Below are 24,800 nucleotides of genomic sequence, written 5' to 3' on the forward strand. Positions count from 1 at the left end.
AAGCTCTTACTTCTTCTTGTTCAGCTTTATTTCCAAATACGTAAGTCTTTCAGCAAATAGCTGCCCACAATTATTTTCTCAAAACATATTTATTCTTAAGAGTTAGAATTTAGTGACGATATCAGTCAAAATTTGCTTTACACATACTTCTTTTCTACAAGTTGTATAGCCCTGACCAAGAGTTGTGGCAGAGTATGTAGTGCTTGCTGCTAATTACCCTTGTCCTCCGCTTGTAGCCATGTTTTCACTGCCGAATTACGTTCAAATTATCTTCAAATTGTGTCTCACGTAGATAATTCTTAAACAGCTGAAGTCCAAGGGCTTCAGTTCTGGGCTGTGGGGTGAATGACACAATAACGTCCAAACCAACATGGCAATGTGTTCCCGGAGGCTGGAGCATGTGTGTGGGCGTGCATTATCGTGTCGGGGCAACATTTATTTTGGATTCTTGTCATACTGTCAGGAAGGCAACGGTTGTTGCGTTGGTTTGGAGACTTCACGCATTCCTCTGAATTAATGATTGGTCTTTTTGGCAAAACTTTCACGAAAAAGACACCTAAAGACTGTCGTCAGGACTTTATAGGAGGGGCAACTGCCTTGAATTCCTTCTTCTTTTTGATGATTTCGGGTGACCGCAATTTAGTGATGGCTTTTTGTTTCCGTCTCAAGGTGACACGCCCAGGTTTTGTCACCTGCAACGGTATCTGACGAAAAGGCCTCGCCTTTGGCCACAAACTGCTTAACCGTTCAGGTCTCACGGCTCGTCTTTCAATCTTGTAATATACTGTGAGCATTCGCCAAATAGCCAAGAGTCTCAGTCAGTACACTCACTTTCAGAGCTCATGGGTAATGCAGAATTGTAATGTGCCAGTCGGCACAAAAAAAGTCATTCCCTCTATTCACCATATATGGAGTAGTGACTGTGGCAGTACATCCTAAATGGCGATCATCTTTTGTACTTCCTGACGCCTTAAGGCTCTTCACGCTTCGCCCAATAGTATTATTAAGAAATACATTATCATACGCTGCATACGAACGATTATAAATGTTCACCCAATTGCAGAGCATTGCTTGTAACGAGTGTCTAGGGTGGATGCCATTTTCATTGTTCGCTACGGCTCTGCCATCTATCAGAATTGTTCCACATTTCGCGTGCGTAGAGATAAAAAATGAAGTCTGAGGCTACTACAAAGACTTTCCTAAATGCATTAATACCTGCAAAAAACTTTGTTGCATTGTTTACTGACCAGCCATTGTATCTCATTGTTTTCTTTCGCTGTTTGCTCAGAATCCAGGTTGAATAACAGCGGAGTTAGGATAACAGTCTCTTGCATTCCTTTCTCAACTACAACTTCCCCTCATGTCGATCGACTCTTATAACTACAGTCAGTCATCTGCTGATATTGTAGACAAATTTTTCAGTTTCTTTATCTTATCCCTGATATTTTCAGAATTTCAAGGAGTAGATTCCACTTCATATCGTCAAACGATTTCGGCAATCTACAACATCTGTGAACATGGATTTTTCCATTCTTCAACCTATCATTTATTGTAAGTCATTGAGGCAGTATAGGCTCGCACGTTCCTACATTTCTCCGGAACCCAATCTGATTTTATTTTTATTTTATTTACACGTCATGCTCCGTAGGACCATTTGATGAGCAAATCTCCAAGGTCACGGAACGTGTCAGCACATGAAATTACAACATAAAAGTAATAACAGATAAAAATTAATGCTTATGAAGCCGGAAAAAGTCAGTCGATACGTTTAGGTAAACGCAATCAACAATACAATAAGAATCAGCTTAATTTTTCAAGGAACTCCTCGACAAAACAGAAGGAGTGACCCACGAGGAAACTCTTCAGTTTCGATTTGAAGCGCATGGATTACAGATAAGATTTTAGAATTCGAGTGGTAGTTTATTGGAAATTTATGCAGCAGTATATTGCACATCTGTCTGCTCAAGACTTAAAGAAGTCTGATCCAAAGGTAGGTTTGATATCTGCCAAGTATCAACTGAGTGAAAGCTGTTTATTCTTGGGAATAGGCTAATATTGTTAAGAAGAAATGACAGTAAGGAATATACGGGGTGTCCCGTTTATCTTGACTACACTAAGTAACTGTTTGTCCAGATGCAAATTACAAAATGTTTCAAGCAGATGTTGTTTAGCCGTCAGGGGGACATCAATTAGCTTGATTGCCTTCGTTGTAACTTTGTTTTTTACAATGATGATAACAGTGGTATGACTTTTTCTTATTCGGTAAATCATTTCCTCTCTTAAAGACCTATTTAAAAATGTATCACAATGTACCATTCACTGAAACACATCGTTATTAATTACATAACACAACATTGACTCTGAGCTCGAGATCACCAACTAGTCCACTTGCTGGAGTTGTCAGAGAACAAATGAAAACCAAGTAAGAACATAACACAAAATATACTTTAACTCTCCTGTACCATTGCCTAGAAGTAGAACATTCATAGGTACTCAAAGTGGTGACCCTGGACACCGATACACTGAAAATTATTTACCGCTTCCAGTGTTGCCTGCTGAAGAGAATTACAAGAAAGCACGATACGGTCCTGCGTGTGCTCTGGAGTTGTTGGAATATCGCGATAGACAACGTCTTTAATGCATCCCCAAAGAAAAAGTCCAGACGATTTATATCAGGAACCTAGCAGGCCAATTAACCGTTCCTCCTGGACCAATCCATCTGGCAGGATACCTTCGGTTCAGAACACGACGTGAACGCAAGGCATTTTGTGTTGGACATCCATCATGTTGATACCACATAAGCATTCTCTTTCTTGGCGGCAGCTCATTCAGAAGAGGACAAAGAATACGTCTGAGTAAGTTGGCATACGCTGTGCCGTTTCGACTACCATTGATGAAATAAGGGCCTATAATTGTAATACCAAGCATCCCACACTAGACGTTAGCCCTCCATTGAAGCTGATATTCCACCTGTCTAAGACATCGTGGGTTGTCGCTGGACGAACAATGCATATTACTTGTATTTACCTGTCCTTTGTTTGAGAAGGAACATTCGTCGGTAAATAGAACTTCGGAGAAGTACGGTTTGGCGAGGGTTTGCTGCTGTGACTACTCACAGATCCTTACACCATTCTGGAAATCATTCCCATGCAATTCTTGATGTAGGTGTACATGATAACGATGGAACCGGTGACGTGTAAGAATACGATGTACACTGGTTTTAGGAATGCTAATCTCGTGTTCTAGCTCTGGTGTGCTCACATGTGGATTCGTAGCAATGGATGCGAGAACAGTAACTTCGACAGTTTCGTCTGTGCTAGTGCTACGACGATTGCGTTGTCGTGGTTTGAAACTTCCAGTTTTCTGAAGCGTCACAAGAAGACGAGAAAACATCCGTCAGGAAGGTGGGCTCTGTACAGTTCTGCTGCTTGCATAGCATTTCGCCTACCTTCAACAACAACAACGACAACAACAATAAAAGTTTGTAGGAAGTACAGCCTTTACTGTATGCCTATTCTACGCAACAGCATTTAAAAAGACTAAACTACTATACTAACTGTACCTGTACATAAGAAAACAGTACTGCAATTACTGTTCTGCTTACATTCCCCATAGATGAGTGGCATTTGTACCTTTTCTTCCTTGGTGTACATTCCGCTAACACAACTCTTCAACTGACAATGGTTGACGGAATGACTGGTGTGCTTTTTACATAAGTTCACATTTGTCATCTCTCAACGTCAGCACGTGGATGTGTTCCATTACCCCGAGTACCTGTACTAAGCGCTGGGCGTCAACGTCAGTATTGTGTTATGTAATTAAAAACGTTGTGTTTCACTGTATGGTACCTTGTGATACATTTCTGAATAGGCCTTTAGGAGAGGAAGTAATACCGCTTTTCATATATTTTGAAGAAACAAAGCTACGACGAAGGCAGTCATGGTGAGTGATATCCCCCTGACGACTGAAGTACATGTGCTTGAAACATTTTGTAATTTTCACCTGGACAAACAGTTATTTAGGGTGGTCAAGGTAAATGGGACACCCTGTATATATTGAGAGACGAATGTCAAAACACCCGGACTCGTGAACAGGGGTCGAAAAGCGAACTTACACCACTTACTGCCCGAACCGTCCGTTTCTGAGTCAAAAATATCCTTTTAGAATGGGAAGAGTTGCCTCAAAATATAACTCTATATGACGTAAGCGAATGAAAATAAGCAAAGTAGACTAATTTTCGTGACGAACGATCGCTCACTTCAGATACCGTTCGATTAGTAAAAATGGCAGCATTAAGTCTTTGAACAGGATCATGAACGTGGGCTTTCCACAACAGTTTACTATCTATCTCAACACCTAGAGATTTGAACTGTTCAGTTTTACTAATCATATGCCCATTCTGTGAAATGAAAAGTCAGGTTTTATTGAAGTGTCTGTTAGAAACTATAAAAAGTGAGTCTGGAGTCTTTGATTTAGCATTATTTTATTTTCTACAAACCATGAACTTACGTCATAAACTGCACTATTAGAAACCGAGCCTAAGTTACACACAACATCCTTTACAACCCAGCTAGGGTTATCAGCAAACAGAAATATTTTACAGTTACCTGTAATGCTGGAGGGCACATCATTTATATTAATAAGGAACAGGAGTGACCCCAACACTGATCCTTGTGGCACCGCCCACTCGACAGTACCCCACTCAGACCCTACATCACAGCCATTCTCAATATTGTGACTAATCACCTATTGCTGTCTGTTCTAAAGTAGGAGGGGAACCAAATGTGATCTACTCCACGTATTCCGTAATGGTCCAACTTCTGGAGCAATACTTTGTGATCCACACAATCAAATGTCTTATTTAAATCAAAAAATATGCCTAGTGTACAATACCTTTTGTTTAACCCATCCAGTACCTCACAGAGAAAAGAGAATATAGCATTTTCAGTTGTTAAACGACTTCTAAAGCCGAACTGTACATTCGATAGCAAATCGTGTGCTATAAAATGATGAATTATCCTTACATACACAGCCTTTTCAATAACTTTATCAAATACTGATCGCATAGATATCGGCCTAAAATTATATGTATTATCCCCTTCTCCCTTCTTATAAAGCGGCTTTACTACTCAGTACTTTAATCGTTCAGGAAACTGACCATTCCTAGAGGAAAAATTACAAATATGGTTAAACACAGGGCTAACATGGGCAGCACAGTACTTTAATGTTCTTCCAGGCACTCCATCATAAACATGAGAGTCCTTAGTCTTCAGTGATTTATTATTGACTCAATCTCCCTCTTGTCCGTATCACAGAAGAGTATTTCTGACATCAATCTCGGAAAGACATTTGCCAAGAAATTCATATGATTCCCTGTAGAAAGTAATTTTTCTTTAATCACCAGCAGTGCTCAGAAAACGATTGTTAAATACTGTACATATATCTGATTCATCAGTAACAGAAATATTTTTATTGCGAACTGACTTTATATCGACGAGCTTGTTCTGCTGACCAGACACTTCCTTCACAACTGATTATATGGTTTTCATTTCATCCTGTGAATTAGCTATTGTATTTGCATACCACATAATCTTTGCCTTCCTAATAACATTTTTAGCACCTTACAATACTGTTTGAATTGGTGCTACTGTAGCTTGATTGTGACTACTTCTAACATTTTGATACAATTACCGCTCGGTTCTGCATGACATCCTTATCCCACTAGTCAGCCACCCAGGCTGCCTATTACTACTAGTACCCCGTTTAGAACGTTCTAATGGAAAGAAACTCTCAAAGAGCATGAGAAATGTGTTAAGGAAAGCATTATATTTATCATCTATGTTATTGGAACTATAAACATCTTGCCAATCTTGTTTCTTGTCAAGGTTTAAAAAACTCTCGATTGCTGTTGGATTAACTTTCCTACATAGTTTGTAATTATATGTGACATTTGTTTGGGTACTAAAGCCTTTTAATATTATCTTTGTATCTTGGTCTGAAAGGCCATTCATGCTTATCCTAACAGAATGCCCATCTAGTAATGAAGAATGAATGAAAATATTATCTATGGCTGTGCTCCCGCACCCGTGCACCCTAGTCGGAAAAAGCACAATGTGCATCAGATCATAAGAATTAGTGAGATCTACCATTCTTGCACCATCGTATAAAAAATTTATACTGAAGTCACCACATGTAACTAATTTCTGGTACTTCCTACAAAGCGAATCAAGAATCCTCTCTAGCTTGAGCAGGAATGCTCTGAAGTCAGAATTAGGGGACCTATAAACAACAACAATCAGAAGTTTAATTTCACTAAATTCAAATGACCCTGCACAGCATTCAAATATCTGTTCAGTGCGGTGCCGTGATACATCTATGGAATAAAATGGAACACTGGTTTTTACGTAGCCACTCCCCCACCCCGCAAGGATCTCCTTGAAAAACAGCCATCTAATCTGTATCCTGGTAAAGGAAGCCTCTGAATTGTCAAATTATTTAAGTGGTGCTCCTGTATTCCACTAATTTCAGAGTCAACATTTATAAGCAGTTCACAAACCGTATTTCTAATACTTTTATATTTTAATGAACCATGCTAATTCCTTCTTTACTTGAAAACATTACATCCTCTAAAGGTGAGCGATTAGTTAGAGGACCTTCCTTGTAGCAGGTAAACCTATCAGCTGATCTCACTCTAAAAAAGGTGCAGTTCTAACACCAACTACTACAGGAATTTTCCCATGAATGATCCCACCCACCACCACCAACCACTACACTACACTACACTACCACTAAGCTTTGCCAGCCTCCCCTTCACATGCCTAGTGAATCCCGATCTACTGATAGACCCAACTGACACCACTGACATGTGACCATGCCCTCTGCCATCAGCGCCCTCCCCAGCCCCATGTTAACGCGCCTAACTGGCGCATTAAGATGAGGCCGATCATGACGCTGAAACAGTTGCACGAAATGCAAATTAGCGCCACCAGTTTGAGTAACTATCTTCACCAGCTTACCACCTACATTACATTCCCCGTCCCTATCAAGACTGTTCCTTGCTCCACCCACTATCACTATCTGATCATCCTTCGTAAAATTCCTGCATAACTCTCTTATGCTGTCAGTCGCTTGAGCCAGCTCTGCACTAGGCTTCACAATGCTGGTGACCTGGTACGCACTCCCCAACACTTCTTGCAACTGCTGGCCCACACGTCTATCATGCGAACTACCTAGCAGCACAACCTTCTTCTTTGTGTTAGACTCAGTAGCTGACCTAGTCTTCCTAACTGCTAAGGACTTCTGCATGTTCACTGCATCCGCAGCCACACGAGGTTCTTCTCCATTCTACTCTGACAGTTGGTCAAATTTATTTCATATACGCAAAGTATAACTGTCTGAATACCTCCTCTTCCTAGATGCCTTCTTGCCAACTGCCAGTTAACATTCCCCATCATCCTTCACCTTCCTCAACCTATCTAGTTCCTCCTTTGCGCGTTGTAACTGCACCTGAAGGGCAAAGACCTTACGCTCCTGCTCCTCAGTCAACTTATTTCTACTACAGATTCTGCATTCCCTAATACCTTAACCCAATATTGACAAACCTACGACAGAGCTCGCACTTCTCACTCATGGTAAAATTTTACAGTTACTGTAAAAAACTACACAAATTTCAGTTACACCAGTACAACTAATCATGGAACCAACAGTAGCGGTCTCGAAACTCTGTCTGCTAAGAAAGCAAGTACTTGTATTAATACTACTACACCACAGCTAATACCAATACCAACAAAACTTCACAAAGTTACTAGCTAAACCCAAACATTCAAACGGCCACTGGAACACTCAACGAAATTAAAACACTGAATCAAAATTTTACTCAAATATTTCACTAGAAACAATAAGAAACGTCAGCCGAAAACTAAAGCACGAAATTTACTAATCTACTTCAATGCACAGAAAACTCTAAAAAAAAAAAAAAACACAGCGAGCGAACGTTTCCAAAAATTTATTAAATCGTTATTCCGCCACAAACATAATGAAACACCGCTGAAAACTATTAAATTTAATTATTGTTTAACAGTGCAAAAATAAGTTTGCCAGTGCTTAGCTTTATAACCGCTACAGCCGCACTGCACGCCGCAAAATGTAAACACACTACTGAGCGGTGAAACCGAGACGAACGACGTAAGTACACTCACGAATAACAGACCACTCTAGTCAATAACACCGGAAGAATGACTGAGATTAATGAAAATCCACTAATATGTGACTTTTACAGCAAACATTAACACAAATAAACTTTAAAATATATAACTGAAAGCTAAAACTTTATAAAATATTGACGAGCAATTTCAACAGCAGTCCAGCACACGTGACGTCTGACCCGAGAGCGGCTTTTACCACACTTAACATTATTTGAATAATTGGAGCCAGTTCTATACAAGCACGATGGAGCCAGCAGCGTACTGCCACAAAACCGCGCGAGTATCGTTCGTGCCACATGGCTCTAACGGAAAGCAGGAGGTGCGCCGGACCGCTTGACCTTCCACTGACACTTGCTCATTTTGGTTTGCAGTGAAGCCGCAAGGAGTCCGCCTGACATCCCAGGAGATGCTGCTGTCAGCCGGCAAGCCGTACACCATGCAGTGCGAGACCTGGGGGTCGGTGCCGCCTGCCAGGGTCACGTGGATGCTGGACGGCGAGCAGCTGCGCAGCCCCCAGATGCAGGTACGGGCACCGCCGGCGCGTTGCATGCATTCCTACAATGGCGAGATAAGAAACACGTTCAAGTACTGTGCGCGGCTGTAGAAGGCGTCATGAGGAACAAAAGAAGATAGAAATCTCTGTCTGATTATGCCTTCTAGAGACGTTTCGGAACGTCTAGGACACCCCACTGACAGCAAGCATTAGCTTGTGCGCTTTCAGATTGGAAATGATATTTTTTTCACAATGGACAAAGCATACTTTATATGCAGTGGAAAACGTTAATCAAACCTCATAGGTAGGGTGACGAATTTCGGAGTTCAAACATTTGGGTGGGTCATTAGACAGACATTTTCTATACCTTGTATCGAAACCCATTCCACTCACACAGTCACATAGACCGTAACTCCATACGTTAAACAGGCTTTAAAGACAAAAAAGTTTCATTGAAATGCGCTCTAAACTTCGCGATGGAAATCAAAAAATTATTTACCCGTCAACTACATGATCTCTGTGAATTATCAACGAACTCGTACTACAAATGTGGTCTTATTACACACAGCCTAAAAGCACCATACCAGGCTGGTGTATCGCATGGAGCCTACGGCGCAAGCGCAATACGGTTCGAGTAGCAGCAGCATTGCAGTCCCATACAATGTCCATAGGTTTCCAGTTAACGAGCGGTATTGAGTTCGGTGGACAGTACCATAATAGTCTTGTCACTTTCGTAATCAATTTCTGATTTACCTTCAGACTTTCCGTAAAAGACAACATATAAGAACAAATGTTAACAGATATGGTACAGTCTGAAACTATCGTCCGCAGCTGACTAATAATCAGCAGCAAAGGTGGCAGATCCTGTAACAGCTGTGCACAGGACAGAAGGTATGTCGAATCTCTCGCTCTGATTGTTGCTATGGCAGCTTTTTTGTAAACATCTAGCTGACAGTCATTTTCTTATTTTGATGCAAGTGCACAGGGCGATTCCTTGACGACGTTAGAAACTTTCAGGATGAAGGAGAAGGGTAAATATATTAACTGGAAGTAAGGAGCGCTGGTCCGGAAACAATCGGAAACAATCGAGAGGAAAGTTATGGGCGAAAATCGTTCTGACGTCACCGACATTGGAATCCACGTCCTGGTACTGTTGTTGGTAAGACTGTATGGAGGGCAGCTTTAACAGGTGGTAGTATGGACCAAAACTAGATAAAAATATAAACATGGGCTCTAAAATGCATACCTTAAGAGCTATGAGCATCTTCGATACTGTGGAACACATATCTTCAACCGAGAAATTGTCCTTGCTCCTAAGGTATACGTTTTAGAGTCCACATTTACTGTTTCTTCCTCGTTTTGGTCCTTACTACCACCTCTGAAAGTTTCCTACCATATACAGTCTTAGCAACAACTTTACCGGTACACGTATTCCAATTGTCAGAGATTTCAGAACGATTTCCGCTTGCAACTTTCGACTGCGTCGTTTCCGGACCAGGGTCCTTTACCTACAATTGAAACATTTGTCCTGCTCCATCATCCCTGAATGTTTGGAATATTATCACAGAATCATACCGCGTACTTACATCTGGCGAGAGAGAACATAACACACCCTCTCTGTGGGTTCCATATTTTTCCGGTTGTAAAGATGTTTCAGACACAGTGCTTGTTGTAGTCGATAGGCTGTACAGTCTGAACGGATCTTTTACGTACGTAAATTTTCGCTGTGGCCATTGTTCTCTATGTGGGTTGATTTGTTTAGTTTGGGCACTGGTTGATTTGAGACATCTAGTCTGTTTATTCGTAATAATTTAATTTTTCACACTTGCTTTCGCTGGTATGCACCATAAGAGCTGACAACAGTGGAGGTCATTCATCTTAGATATGCACTCGCGCACATAATTTATCAATTTCTTTTTACACATACTGGTATACCATAGTGGTGTAACGCAAGATGTGTGACATATTCGTAAAATGAAGAAACCCTTCTCTAATTTCATTTCGTCATTGGTTATGTAGGGTCTCTAGCGGTCTCTAGCAGCCGGTTCAAAGAGTGCGTCGTCCGACATTGCGGGGGTCTTTCTCAAATGTAATACTTGATACCCTGTTGTCATGAATCTCTCAACTCCATATGAAAACGAAGAAAAATGCTTGAAACGTATATACAGCAAATTTTTCAGAATATTAAACTATGGAGAATTAGGAGAGGTGGTCAACAGTTAATGGAACACTTTTTCCTTGTCGCAGGTTAGTTTTACACAGGATTTCTATATATCATGTTATTCCCCACTCTTCCCTCATAAAACTTTATTTTTCAATATAATTTCGGTTCAATGCGACAGCGTTACGCCAGTTTGCTAGGAGGGTTGGTATGCCTGCATGGTATCACTCTATCGGTTGACGTCTGAGCCATTGTCTTGCTGCATCAGTAACCTCCCCATAATCCACGTACTGCTACATGCGCAGTGCATCCTTTGTTGGGCCAAACAGATGGACCTCTGAAGTTAAGAGATCCGTGTTGTAGGGTGGATGAGGAAGAACAGTCCAATGAAAAATACTGTGAGCTCCTCCCGGGTGCACAGACTTACGCGACGCCTTGCGTTGTCATGAAGAACGAGAAGTTAGCTTGCTGTTTTGGGGCGACGAACAGCTGAATCAGTTTCTTCCATTTTCTGAAGGTAGCACGGTACATTTCAGAGTTGACAGGTGCACCATGAAGGGGGATACCAAACAGAATGTCCCCTTCAGAGACCCAGAAGACGTGGGCGTTCGAAGCGAGGCTCCCGTGTTTCATCGCCTGTGACGATATTCGACAAAAATTATCACCTCCAGCCTCATAAAGCGAATGCGATTCCATGCAGATACTCCTTCGTTGCTCTTCATGGTCTTCTGTTAGAGGAGTGTTCCAGCTGCTGATGAAGTGTATCAGTACTACCAACAGAGACAACCAGTTGTGATGTGAGATGTTTGATTGTGGTCCGTCGAATGAGACTGTCATTAGAGAGTGTCCACACGTTCCAACGCTGCAGGAGTGACACATGCCTACGCCCGGCCAACGCGCGGGAGATAGGGGGGGGGGGGGGGGGGGGCTTGCGCAACCTTGTTGCTATGCTCACGGATGCATCGCCCAACGACTGACCGTGCTTGTGTTCACTGCCAGGTCTCCGCGTACATTCTGCAAGCGGCTATGAATATCTGCTATGCTCTGGATTTCAAAACAAAAAAAGAAAAAAAATTAAATAAAATAAAAAGAAAAGCTCTCGGTTTGGAACGCAGGTCTGTTCGAAACCACCCAGCGAAATTTGTCGATACTGTAGGGACAGAAGCGGGAATATAACAAGATGTCCCATAACCAGTTCAGCTGTTTGTCAACCTAAATTGGCCGAGAAAAGATGTATTGCATTAATTATTGAACGCCACTCGTACTTGTTGTAGTTCAGCGGAAAATACGGAAGTGTCACGAGCACTAATTGTGACTACACATTGCATTCAAAGTATTCCGTACTTTTTGTGGCATTCTCCACTGATTCACAAGATCAGTTTGGTATGTTAAAAATCTTATCGAACTGTTTCGTCACCCGATAAATATTGTTCTTTGCTGTTGGAGAGTTTCGAAATGACTGCGTCATTGTTGTCGTATTCGGTTTTGCTGAACTGTCAAATGTGAAAAATCATGTGCTGTGAAACTTCCTGGCAAATTAAAACTGTGTGCCGGACCGAGACTCGAACTAGGGGCCTTTGCCTCTCGCGGGCAAGTGCTCTACCATCTGAGCTACCCAACCACGACTCTCGCCCCGTCCTCACAGGTTTACTGCTGCCAGTATCTCGCTTGCGAAAGGCAAAGGTCTGGAGTTCCCGTCTCGGTCCGGCACACAGTTTTAATCTGCCAGGAAGTTTCATATCACCGCACACTCCGCTGCAGAGTGAAAATCTCATTTAGGAATCATGTGCTGTCTTGTAACTCTTTGGCCCATAAATGAGGCGGCCGTGCATAAAGGGAGCAGTAGTGTTAGTAGCTTCAATAAGTGTCTAGCGATGTCACTCAAATTCAGCTTAGGACTAACGAGGTATAGCCATTAGATATTGATTCCATCGTTCTGAGTCAATCAATAGCATAATTTACTTATGATTTACTATTTTAATGTGATACATCAATGTTCATTTGTCTTCTCTATGCATTGCCTATGGAAATATCAGGATGGTTACTACAACTGTCTTTCCGTATTTCCACTCAGTAATAGTTAGGAATTAATTTCTTAAGCAGCGTCATTGTTATTTTATCACTATTCCGTTTAAAATAAATCGGTGTTTCTTTCACTGTGGCCCTGTAGCCTAACACTGTTAACAATAAAGAATAGAAGAAAATAAAACTCATTTGTGTAATTACGAGGTAATCGTGCTTTAGTGTCTCGTTTGTTACGTACGTCGTAAGTAACTATGCTTTCAGATAACAAAAAACTTCAATATTTTTGATGTATCATTTAAGGTTAGATGAAAACCATCCAGATAAAGTGCTTTTCATTCGCGTATCCGTTTCGAATAATAAAGCAATACGTTACGAAGGTGGTCCTTTGGCAGAAGAGCTTTCCCCTATTTTTATCATAAGCTTTCCGCTTTGCAGAATGTCGTTACTGAGGTCTAGTTCTGCATTACATTTGAATACTCTATTCTCGACACAAGGAACTGCCCGCTTTCTGCCAGATCTTTCATATTATCTCAAATATCGTAGCTGGTTCAGTATTACGCTGATAATGCAGAGAAGCTGATTGTCGGTGCAGATGTGTAATTCACAGTCACTGAAGAATCTACAAACACGAATCCATATAAAACATTTTATTCATCTTCCACTTCATTATTACTACAAAACCATTAGCTATTTTCTGTCTTAATAACTGATAAGACATTTAAAGTAAAATAAGGATGTATTTTACTATACTGTTATGATTGAGACCCGTTTGGTCAGTGGATTCTAGTTATTTATTAACATTAATGTTCAGCTGTCGAAAAACATATCACAAATTGTTTGTTACACACTTTCGGCAATACTTTTGTAATGTTTGTAATAATTATGGAGTACTGTTTAATAATTAGAGAAATTGAGCCACTTCCAGGTATAGTTCCGCCAAGAATTTAATCAGAATTATGATATAATTTCCAACCAGACCCTTAGTACAATGGGTCTAAATTCTCATAGCCTAAAGTCTTTTGATGATTCTTTGTTAGCAATTCTTCGTTAAACTGTAGTCTCACTAAAAGTGACAGCATGAAGAAACTCCCAGTTCTAAAGATCGTGAAGTTGTATCACTTGCAGCAGAACCTTACTCAGTAAAATACTTCTCGTTGCTAACTATCCTTACATTTGAGGATTTCTTCACATTCTCGTTTACCACCGATTTACAAACCATATGATGTAGAATGCATATTCCTATTGCATACCGTTAGAGTGATCGCTTGCAAACAAGGTACAACATGTGAGACACAACCAGTATTTCATTCTTGGAACAGCATTTATTTATTGAGCGTAGTTAGTAACATGCTTAATGAAATACGTGAGAATATTTTTAATATACGATGGGTCATATCTGGTCGCCTTCCAGTGAGACGTAGATTGATGAGTGTTTCATCGATCGCGTCGGAGCTTTTCTAAGAATTTCATATTAGGTGCGTTATGAAGTCTTCAAAGAAAGGAACGCCTACATATTCTGCAGACTTAAGCAACTTAACATATATATTGCAGGTTACATCTAGTGGCATAGCTGGCACTCATAACTTCTCGTGAAATCTTATGGCCAGGAGATTTGCATAGCATAATACGCAGTTTGAAAGGAAATTGTCTGCACGGTAATGTTAGAGATTCCACGGCCACCATTGTTACTATCATTTGCGACACTTGCGCTTCTGCATCTTCGCTATACACACTCACGCACATATGAATTAACAAGCGTGAATGACTGTACTTCAGTCGCTTCGTAAGCGTCTCGCTATAGTCATGCGAGAAGACGGGAATGAAAATTCAAGTATGTATTCTAAATCGCCAACTGTAGCATTCTGATGTACAGCAACTGTAAGACACTACAGGCATATTGTGTAATCAAAACTCTACGGCTCTCTTTGCTCGTGTTGCACGTTGACTCAAAAGAGTCATGTCGCTGGTTGTAAAGCTTAGGAGCAGATGAATACAGTGGATCAATGTACTAGGTTTTTTTCGTCATTATCTATTTGTCAACATCTAGAAGACATGTTTAAAATTTAAAAGGTACATCCAATATCCAAGTGATACAAAATTTTATATACACTAACTACAATATTAATTTAACACAAAATATTACTAGAAAACTTAATGCTCCATCTGCTTATAACGCCTTATTTCTCCTAATCACATCCTTTTTTTAATTGTAGGTAACTGTATGTGTGTCCATAGCAACACGATTGATTTCTCCAAAAATAAATACTTGCAAATGTGACTCGTGTTGGTACTGATGCGCTGATGTCTGCTTCTGACCTTTCAACTGACCTACCCACAATATAACGTGGACTCCGCACCAGGAAGCCACGCGACGTTTTTCACAGCAACAGTCATTGTTAGATGTGAAAGACATAAGAAGCTGAAATGCTTTGGCCGAATATTTGGCCGACTCGTTTCGTAAAATGACCGATATTAAATATCCCTTTGCTTTAAAAAAGGTAAAGTAATGAGAGAAGTATTCAGACGGTGCAGGTGACGCCCTGCCTGGAAGTTGTTGCACAATAGAATGGGATGACGACTGCTTGGTTATTACGGCGTTGGAACAAGTTGTTGGGCTATGTTATGGACATTAAAACGGCCCCAAGAAGGCTTAATTAGTCCATACTTCGAGAAACTTGTTTGCCATATCCTGGGTAGTGTAGCTGCCATTACTAACCGACACACCCAATGCCTACAGCCAATAAGTTACAAACTGCATACTTGGAATTATACAAGAGTGAACCATTAACTCAGAAGAAACTTTTTTGAATATTGTGTTAAACATAAAAGTTGGTTCGTCCTGTTATTTTATTCTTATCATTCACCTATATGTCGTCAATTCCTGGTGTTTGATTATTCGGAATAAACCTCCTATAAAAACATTTTGTGGCTTTATTCAGTAACTACAAGCATTAATTTCCATCTCTGAATGTCTGAAAATCATTCTCGTGGACTAAACTTAAAGGGCAAGTAAGAGTACTGTGTGACTTCTATAGCAGAAGTGCTGAAGCGAAATTTTGCTTAAACACTGAAACAGATGTCTCCAGACAAATTTAACGATTTTAAAATTCTTAGGCTTTTTGCGGTAATAAATAAATTAAAAGTGAGTAAACAGGGTTTGAGAAAAGGAAAGATAAAGTTTTTTCAGTTATTAATGAAATTCATTAATGTGCAAAGAGAAATAAAAAGAAAATTGCTTATGAGGCTCAGTAACACTGAAGCAAGGTTGCACAAAACTGCTGAATAGCACTGTAGTGTGCCCTACCTTTGGCTTTTAGCAGATCATTTGCTAAGAGAAAAATAGAAGCAAAGATTGTTAATAAACTTACATGTTTTTATTATGCTATTATAATATTCAAATATTTAACTTGTTGGTTATACAAAATTCTATCGTAGAATTCCCCCCTAGACAATTTTTTTGCACATAATGATGATTAAAAATTAGTGGCCTTTCAAGATCAATACTATGTATGTATGTGGGTGTAATGGCTAAAAGATTTATATGTCTTTCTCGTAACCGTATCCTGTAAAGTTATATTTATTTTGGAGTTATGTTAGGAAGCATCAGGAAAGTAAGCAAAATATACATCTTCTGTTTTTCTTAAACTTATCCACTTCTTCGCCTAGATCGGCTGGTGATTGTAAATCCATTAGACAAAACATTAGGCCCTAGATTCGGTGTTATTCATTTTACTGCATTTGTTTCTAACAGCTAGAAAGCTCTTAAGAAAAGAACTACTTGTCTGATTTCCATATCTATTAGTCATACATCACGGTCAAATACTGTAAAAGTGGTAACATTGCACGACAGTGTTAAAATATATGCATAATTTCCCGTAGTGTGGAAATAGGAAGGGGAGTGAGCCAAGGATGTTGTCTGTCGCCAAGTCTCTTCAACCTGTATGGAGAAATGCTGGCGAGAGAAGCGCTGAAAGGATGCGGAAACTGCAAAGTAGGAGGACGTCTCATGAACACATTCAAGTATGCAGACGACCTGGTAGTGCTCGCCAAAAATCAGAGACAGCTGCAACACATGATGAACAATTTGGTGGAAACGGGAAGAAAATACGGAATGGAAATCAACATCGAAAAATCAAAAGTGATGCGCATATCAAAATGTGAGAAACACTTGAAGATAACTGTTGACAATCATGAACTGGAAAATGTGAATTAGTTCAAGTACCTGGGAAGTTTTATCACAAAGGATGCCCACTGCACCAACAAAATCGGAGCAATAATCGCCATGGCCAAAGCTGCTTTCAACAAGAAGAGGCTCTGCTGACCGGCACCTTGAGTTTGGCATTGAGGAAAAATCTGATAAAGCGCTACATTTGGAGCATTGCACTGTATGGAGCAAAGACAGTGACCATGAGAAAGAAGGAGAAAAAATACTTAGAGAGTTTTGAAATGTGGTGCTGGAGGAGAATGGAATAGATCAAGCGGCCAGATCGTATAAAAAATGACGATGTAGTGCAAAGAGTAGGAGAGAAGAGAAGTATTCTGCGTACAATTCTTCAGAGAAAGGCCAACTTGATTTGACATGTACTTAGACACGAGGGACTCATACATGATGTCATCGAAGGGAAACTCAGAGGAAAAGCAGGATGAGGAAGAAGAATAATTTAACATCTGGATGACATGAAAGATGGAAGGAGATACAACAGAATGAAGGAAGAAGCTGAAGACAGGGAACAGTGAAATCATAAATTCTCCGTACGAAGAAATGGACCTGCCACTAGGCAGAATACTACGTAATAATAATGATAATAGTGTTATATGTGACTTTTTTCGTAGCTGGAATATTTTTTCTGTTGACGTTAAGTGTTATACAAGGCGCCTAGTGACAAGACCTTTTGCAATATTGAAGAGTCCAGAAATAGCTTAGTAATGTGGTATATATCACAAATAGGAAGGACTCTTTGAAAAAGGGGCACAAATTCGTTATTGCAGTAAGGAGAAAGACAAAGCATTAAAAATAGTAAAATATGTGGTATACACAATTATTGAAAATTTACGAAGAAGAGTATATTCAGTATAGGGAAGTAAAACAGGAGGATAAAAGTGAGGATACTCTTGTAAACAGTGAAAGAGCAGGACACAGAGGAATCAGATTTACTATTGGAAAAACAGTTAGAGAATGTGTAACATAGGGATGAAATTTTTATGCTTTTAAACCCCTCTCAAATTAAGAAGGAAAAAGTAGATTCAGAGGAGGAAGACAAGGGAGTAGAAAACTGCACTGAGCAAAATAGGCAATTAACGGTAGATCTGTGTCCGTTGCTACACAGTGTGAATACGTAGGTAATAGCACAAAACAAAAATACTAAAAATTTAAGTGCATAAATAGAAACACAGTCTAAAAACAGTAAAAGTATGAACGATAAACTAAAAAAAAATACTAAAATCAGTCAGGAACTGGCTAAAGCTACTAAAAACTAAGTGGACAAACGGAAAATAATAACCACAAGTTAGAAAAGTAAACAACAAAATAGGTATCCTGACAAAGGAAATCATTAAAACAGAAGGTCGAACCTATGTTGGAATTGAAGCTTGGAAAAAAGTTTCACTAGTAAAGGAAGTAATTATTAAAGTAAACAACGGACGGGTCTCTCAAAGGAGAATAACTGTTCAAGAGACAGAAAATTACAGAAAAGAAAGTAGAAAATTGTGAAGAGAAGTGCTGTAGTGGTACTTCCAGCATACAGGAGACAGTTTGTGACATAGAAAGAAAGATCAAGCGTAGCAGTATTTATGTTAAAGACAGAACAGCAAATAACAATGTACTTGATGGCGAAGAAAAATGGAAGAAGTAAACTTTGTCATTAGTCATTTAGCAGGAAATGCTAAACGATTGGGGATTAAGCTAAGCAATGAGAAGTGACCTACAATTAATTTAGATGAAAGTCTTTGGACGAATATTCGTTCGAGCAAATTCAAAACAGTCTTTGTTGCTAATTTGTATTGGTAAGAATGTTCGAAGGTAAAGGCTGAAAAACTATTAAAGAATGAGATTTTCACTCTGCAGCGGAGTGTGCGCTGATATGAAACTTCCTGGCAGATTAAAACTGTGTGCCCGACCGAGACTCGAACTCGGGACCTTTGCCTTTCGCGGGCAAGTGCTCTACCCACTGAGCTACCGAAGCACGACTCACGCCCGGTCCTCACAGCTTTACTTCTACCAGTAACTCGTCTCCTACCTTCCAAACTTTACAGAAGCTCTCCTGCGAACCTAGCAGAACTAGCACTCCTGAAAGAAAGGATATTGCGGAGACATGGCTTAGCCACAGCCTGGGGTTCGCAGGAGAGCTTCTGTAAAGTTTGGAAGGTAGGAGACGAGTTACTGGTAGAAGTAAAGCTGTGAGGACCGGGCGTGAGTCGTGCTTCGGTAGCTCAGTGGGTAGAGCACTTGCCCGCGAAAGGCAAAGGTCCCGAGTTCGAGTCTCGGTCGGGCACACAGTTTTAATCTGCCAGGAAGTTTCAAACTATTAAAGAGTTTTGTGAGTCATGGTGTAGGAAGCTGGTTCACTTAAGAAACCGTGATTCAGAAATTATATGCGAACTGTGGAGGTGACTGTGTTATAACAGCTACATTTTCTGTACTAGTGAATGTGTCGATACAACGCAAATAAAACTTCTCGTGTTACGAGCCGCTTTAAGCAGCAGTATGCGTCTTTTGAAGGACGTATGACGATAGAATCTGTGGCGAGAACGTAGTTGGTCCATGTGTCAAAAAAAAATTTTTTTTTATGCATAAGAGTTGCAGCGCGTTAAGAATGTAAACGATCTACTATTTTGTTACCTATTACGAAAGATTGACATTTGCAGGAACATCAATAATTTTGAGATAACGAGATTAAAAAGATTTATGGTTTTCCAATCAGGAAAGACCTACGCCTATGCTAATTTTTTCCAATCTGATTTACGTGCAGTCTTTAAATAAGTTGTTAGTCACTTATAGTGCTGTTATACAACTCCTGTGTACTTGATTTAGGAATTCAAGCATAGGACGATATCACATTTGTTCTTTCACTCAACGCTAACACGGAAAGAAAGCATCTACTACCTGCTGCTCTCAGGTGATGTGTAGTGGTTGTTTGTTCCGTTTGTTCCTTAATACACTGCTGAAAGGTGTCACCATACCTTCTCTTGCGATAAACAATTCCTGGGGGACTTCTGTTATAATCCGCAGTAATGACTTTTGACTATAACATGCTTCGAGGTGTCGATGTATTTACTTTACAAATGAAAGAAACTTACTTTGTCTAGCCATACTTAAATCTCTGTAGGGTCGAGATGTCGTGAGAGTAATAATGATATTTTTCAGATCACTCACATTCTGAAGTCTAGAATGATTCGCATGTTTCTTGATCATAATCTTGATCAGCTGTGTCATAACATGAAAAACTTGTATCCTATGGCATTAATAGACGAGATAATCATTACAGATAAAATCATCCTACGTTTCAGCCAACCAGCACAACTGTAGTTCCATACACAAGTTTCCATACTTAGCCGGTGAACAACAGACTATTACAGTTTAAGAAGTACAGGAATCTATGAGGTTTGGCTGTTTCCGTGCCACCAGTGAAGTGAGTAGTGTAGACTTTCCACCGACACCTTTATTAACTTCCTTTTCCTTCTCTGTTTCAAAGTTTGTTATTCACAAGAAACTGGAACACCCTTTTCACAATTCACACAAATCTAATGAACTCAACAGACAGGAAATTGCATCAGATCGGAACACAGGTTTTAGGTGTCATGACACAGCTAGCTGCCTGAGATGATAATTTAGTTCTGATCTAGAAACGTGCGAATCATACGAAACCTGAAGATAAAAAAATGATCTGAAAATATCATTACTTATTTAATCATCTCGACCCTTCTGGAATGTACGTATGGCAGAACAACGTTTCTTTTATATTGAAAGTAAATACCTAGATTGCTTCATGGTATTAGAAAGGCCTCATGACTATGGATTATAATGGAAGCCTCAGGAGTCGTTCTTACAAGAAAGACTATGGTGGCACCTTTCAGCAGTTTATTATGAAACAAAGAACCACTGTACATCACCCGGCAGTAGCAGATAGTAGGTGCTTCATTTCTGTATTCGCCTCGATTGAAATAACAGATATGACATTCGCGCTATGCTTGAAAATCTAAATGAAGAACAGTGCTCTAATTCTGCGTCGCACAGATCTCTTTGCAGTGCATTTACCTGCGGATATAATGCTGAACCGAACTTCTGGCTCCACAAGGAACTACCATCGATGTGTGTTTCCGCTTTAATCATGTAACTCGTCATTGATATCCATACATCAATTACTATGGAAGAGGAAACGTAAACCAATTTTGGGTTTAGATGAATGAGCTTTACCGATCTACATGTGCCTTCAAATATTGTTGCTAACTCGAAATGTTGTAATTGGCAAAGTGTGTTACAGCGGCTGTTTTCCGCAGAAAGTTCATAGTCGTTTGTTTTATAAATTAAAACGCAAAAAAAGGCATTTGAACCTATAAAATAAAATTTACTATTTCGATTCAGTTACTTTTCAAATTTTACAGTTCCTTATTGTACCTCATAACTGTAAAACATACTTCTTTTCATATGTAATCATAGACGAACATCACCATCCCCGGCCTTCTCAAGACTCGTGTGTGAACACCTGTAAGTGTTGATCAGTCATTAAGCTATGAATATTTTATGTATGGGCCAGTTCTGTGTGGAATTTATTTGATGACAGTTGTACTTGGTACATACTGTGCAACTAGTAGAAACATTGTTTAATAAGACGAAAACAAAATATTCCTCTGGACTTCACATTGGTATTAACCGTATTACTAGTTAGTTTTAACCATGGTTACTCAGTCGGATAGTAATCATTATTCTATTACATAAGTACTGCTGCAAATAGGTGTAGCATGATACTCACACATATCTGTAACCATAGCCTATGTGTTACACTTTTAGATCTAAGATATTTGAACACAATAGTTGCGTTTCTACTACACTCCTGGAAATGGAAAAAAGAACACATTGACACCGGTGTGTCAGACCCACCATACTTGCTCCGGACACTGCGAGAGGGCTGTACAAGCAATAATCACACGCACGGCACAGCGGACACACCAGGAACCGCGGTGTTGGCCGTCGAATGGCGCTAGCTGCGCAGCATTTGTGCACCGCCGCCGTCAGTGTCAGCCAGTTTGCCGTGGAATACGGAGCTCCATCGCAGTCTTTAACACTGGTAGCATGCCGTGACAGCGTGGACGTGAACCGTATGTGCAGCTGACGGACTTTGAGCGAGGGCGTATAGTGGGCATGCGGGAGGCCGGGTGGACGTACCGCCGAATTGCTCAACACGTGGGGCGTGAGGTCTCCACAGTACATCGATGTTGTCGCCAGTGGTCGGCGGAAGGTGCACGTGCCCGTCGACCTGGGACCGGACCGCAGCGACACACGGATGCACGCCAAGACCGTAGGATCCTACGCAGTGCCGTAGGGGACCGCACCGCCACTTCCCAGCAAATTAGGGACACTGTTGCTCCTGGGGTATCGGCGAGGACCATTCGCAACCGTCTCCATGAAGCTGGGCTATGGTCCCGCACACCGTTAGGCCGTCTTCCGCTCACGCCCCAACATCGTGCAGCCTGCCTCCAGTGGCGTCGCGACAGGCGTGAATGGAGGAACGAATGGAGACGTGTCGTCTTCAGCGATGAGAGTCGCTTCTGCCTTGGTGCCAATGATGGTCGTATGCGTGTTTGGCGCCGTGCAGGTGAGCGCCACAATCAGGACTGCATGCGACCGAGGCACACAGGGCCAACACCCGGCATCATGGTGTGGGGAGCGATCTCCTACACTGGCCGTACACCACTGGTGATCGTCGAGGGGACACTGAATAGTGCACGGTACATCCAAACCGTCATCGAACCCATCGTTCTACCATTCCTAGACCGGCAAGGGAACTTGCTGTTCCAACAGGACAATGCACGTCCGCATGTATCCCGTGCCACCCAACGTGCTCTAGAAGGTGTAAGTCAACTACCCTGGCCAGCAAGATCTCCGGATCTGTCCCCCATTGAGCATGTTTGGGACTGGATGAAGCGTCGTCTCACGCGGTCTGCACGTCCAGCACGAACGCTGGTCCAACTGAGGCGCCAGGTGGAAATGGCATGGCAAGCCGTTCCACAGGACTACATCCAGCATCTCTACGATCGTCTCCATGGGAGAATAGCAGCCTGCATTGCTGCGAAAGGTGGATATACACTGTACTAGTGCCGACATTGTGCATGCTCTGTTGCCTGTGTCTATGTGCCTGTGGTTCTGTCAGTGTGATCATGTGATGTATCTGACCCCAGGAATGTGTCAATAAAGTTTCCCCTTCCTGGGACAATGAATTCACGGTGTTCTTATTTCAATTTACAGGAGTGTATTATTGCCATTTATGGTTTAAGACTACACTAATAGTTGAGGAATGAATGTCTCATAGACATCAAGAAACTTAAACAGTGTGTCTTGGCTAACTTCGTCAAGAATGAGAGGAGATACCCGCTGTGAGGCAGCTGAATAATTTAGGGTAGTGTTCTAAGAGATGACACATTGAAAATGATAGGTAATGTAAATATAAAGCTCTTTAAAAGTAAGGGGTAATGCATTACACATCTGCAAAATCTAAGCAAGAAAATGAGAGTGATGGCACAGTGACAAGAAAGGAAGTGTTTCGTTTCTTTCAGCTGACATAGGATGCGAATCTAAGGCGCAAGGGTGTGCAACAGCAGTTCATTTGTTGCTCTCACTCGTGTCATGATAATTGATATAGGCACGCAGAGGAATGTCATTGATTCACAAATTCTCCACAATTTCGAGTATCATTTTTTTTCTCTTTCTTTCGCCCTGTGAATGCGAATTTAAATGCTGCTGTCACAGCAGAATGGAAACAATACGTTCTGCTAGCTGGCAACATTCCCACAGCGATATTAATGGGGATACAAGTCTCCTCCCGAAACGTTTTGTGTCCCAAATTAATGCAGGCGGAACGGAAACTGGAAATATTGCGTCAGAACTGTGTCGCACCCTGTTTATAAGGTCGGAACGCTGAGAGCAGGAGGAATGCGTCACAGCAATTTATCCGCGAAGCGTACAGCGCTTTGCGAAACTGAATTTGGCAGCCTTATTACTCACATGTATTTCATGATGCGAAATATAAGGTAAATTAAACGTGAAATCGAATTTCACACACTTAATGGGTTACAAAATTTAGCGAATACCGATACACATTAATTAGCTAGGCTAAATGGTTGAAAAACCGTAATAGATTTCGTTACAGAATCGTAGCTTGCTAGAGAAACAGTCCTGCGTGAAAATACAGGTTTTCCAAAGAATGAGATCTACGTGACTGCTCTGCAGTTCACACTTAGGTGCCTGGCAGAGGCTTGATTGAACCACCTTCAGACGACTTCCCTTACATCCCACTCTCGAATAACGTGCGGAAAATAACAACCACCTGCATTTTTCCGTGCGAGGTCTCCTTGCTCTTATTTTCACATTCAGACGAGAAATAAGGTGCTTGATATCTCGTGAAAAGGTCTCAGCGGAACGAAAACTTCATAAATTTAATTATTGCCACCCCAACTCGCGTAACATAGCCGTGATACTCTCCCTCCTTTGTTTCGTGACAATACAAAACGGACTGAACTTCTTTGAACTTTTTCGATGTCCTCCGATAGTGCTGTCTGGTAGAGATCCAATACCGCGCAGCATCACTGAAGAGGGCGGACAAACAAAGTGTATTTTATTTAATTCAGTTGATGTGATAAGTGCCATCAGGCCTTCTCCTTCATATGAGCAGGCTTCCACGCATTCATTACCTTTTCCACATCG

At 40.9% G+C, this 24,800-nt stretch overlaps 1 protein-coding gene across 1 annotated transcript in view; it reads left to right on the forward strand.

Moving 5' to 3' along the window:
• The window catches only part of LOC126188598 (hemicentin-2-like), a 1,730,700-nt gene that overhangs the window by 920,381 nt on the left and 785,519 nt on the right, over positions 1-24,800 (forward strand). The window contains exon 6 of the mRNA XM_049930200.1: positions 8,576-8,727. Coding sequence (XP_049786157.1) covers positions 8,576-8,727 — 152 coding nt within the window. The remainder of the gene's footprint in view (positions 1-8,575; positions 8,728-24,800) is intronic.

This window comes from Schistocerca cancellata, chromosome 5 (genome assembly GCF_023864275.1).
Source record: "Schistocerca cancellata isolate TAMUIC-IGC-003103 chromosome 5, iqSchCanc2.1, whole genome shotgun sequence".
In the NCBI taxonomy this organism is placed as follows: domain Eukaryota; kingdom Metazoa; phylum Arthropoda; class Insecta; order Orthoptera; family Acrididae; genus Schistocerca; species Schistocerca cancellata.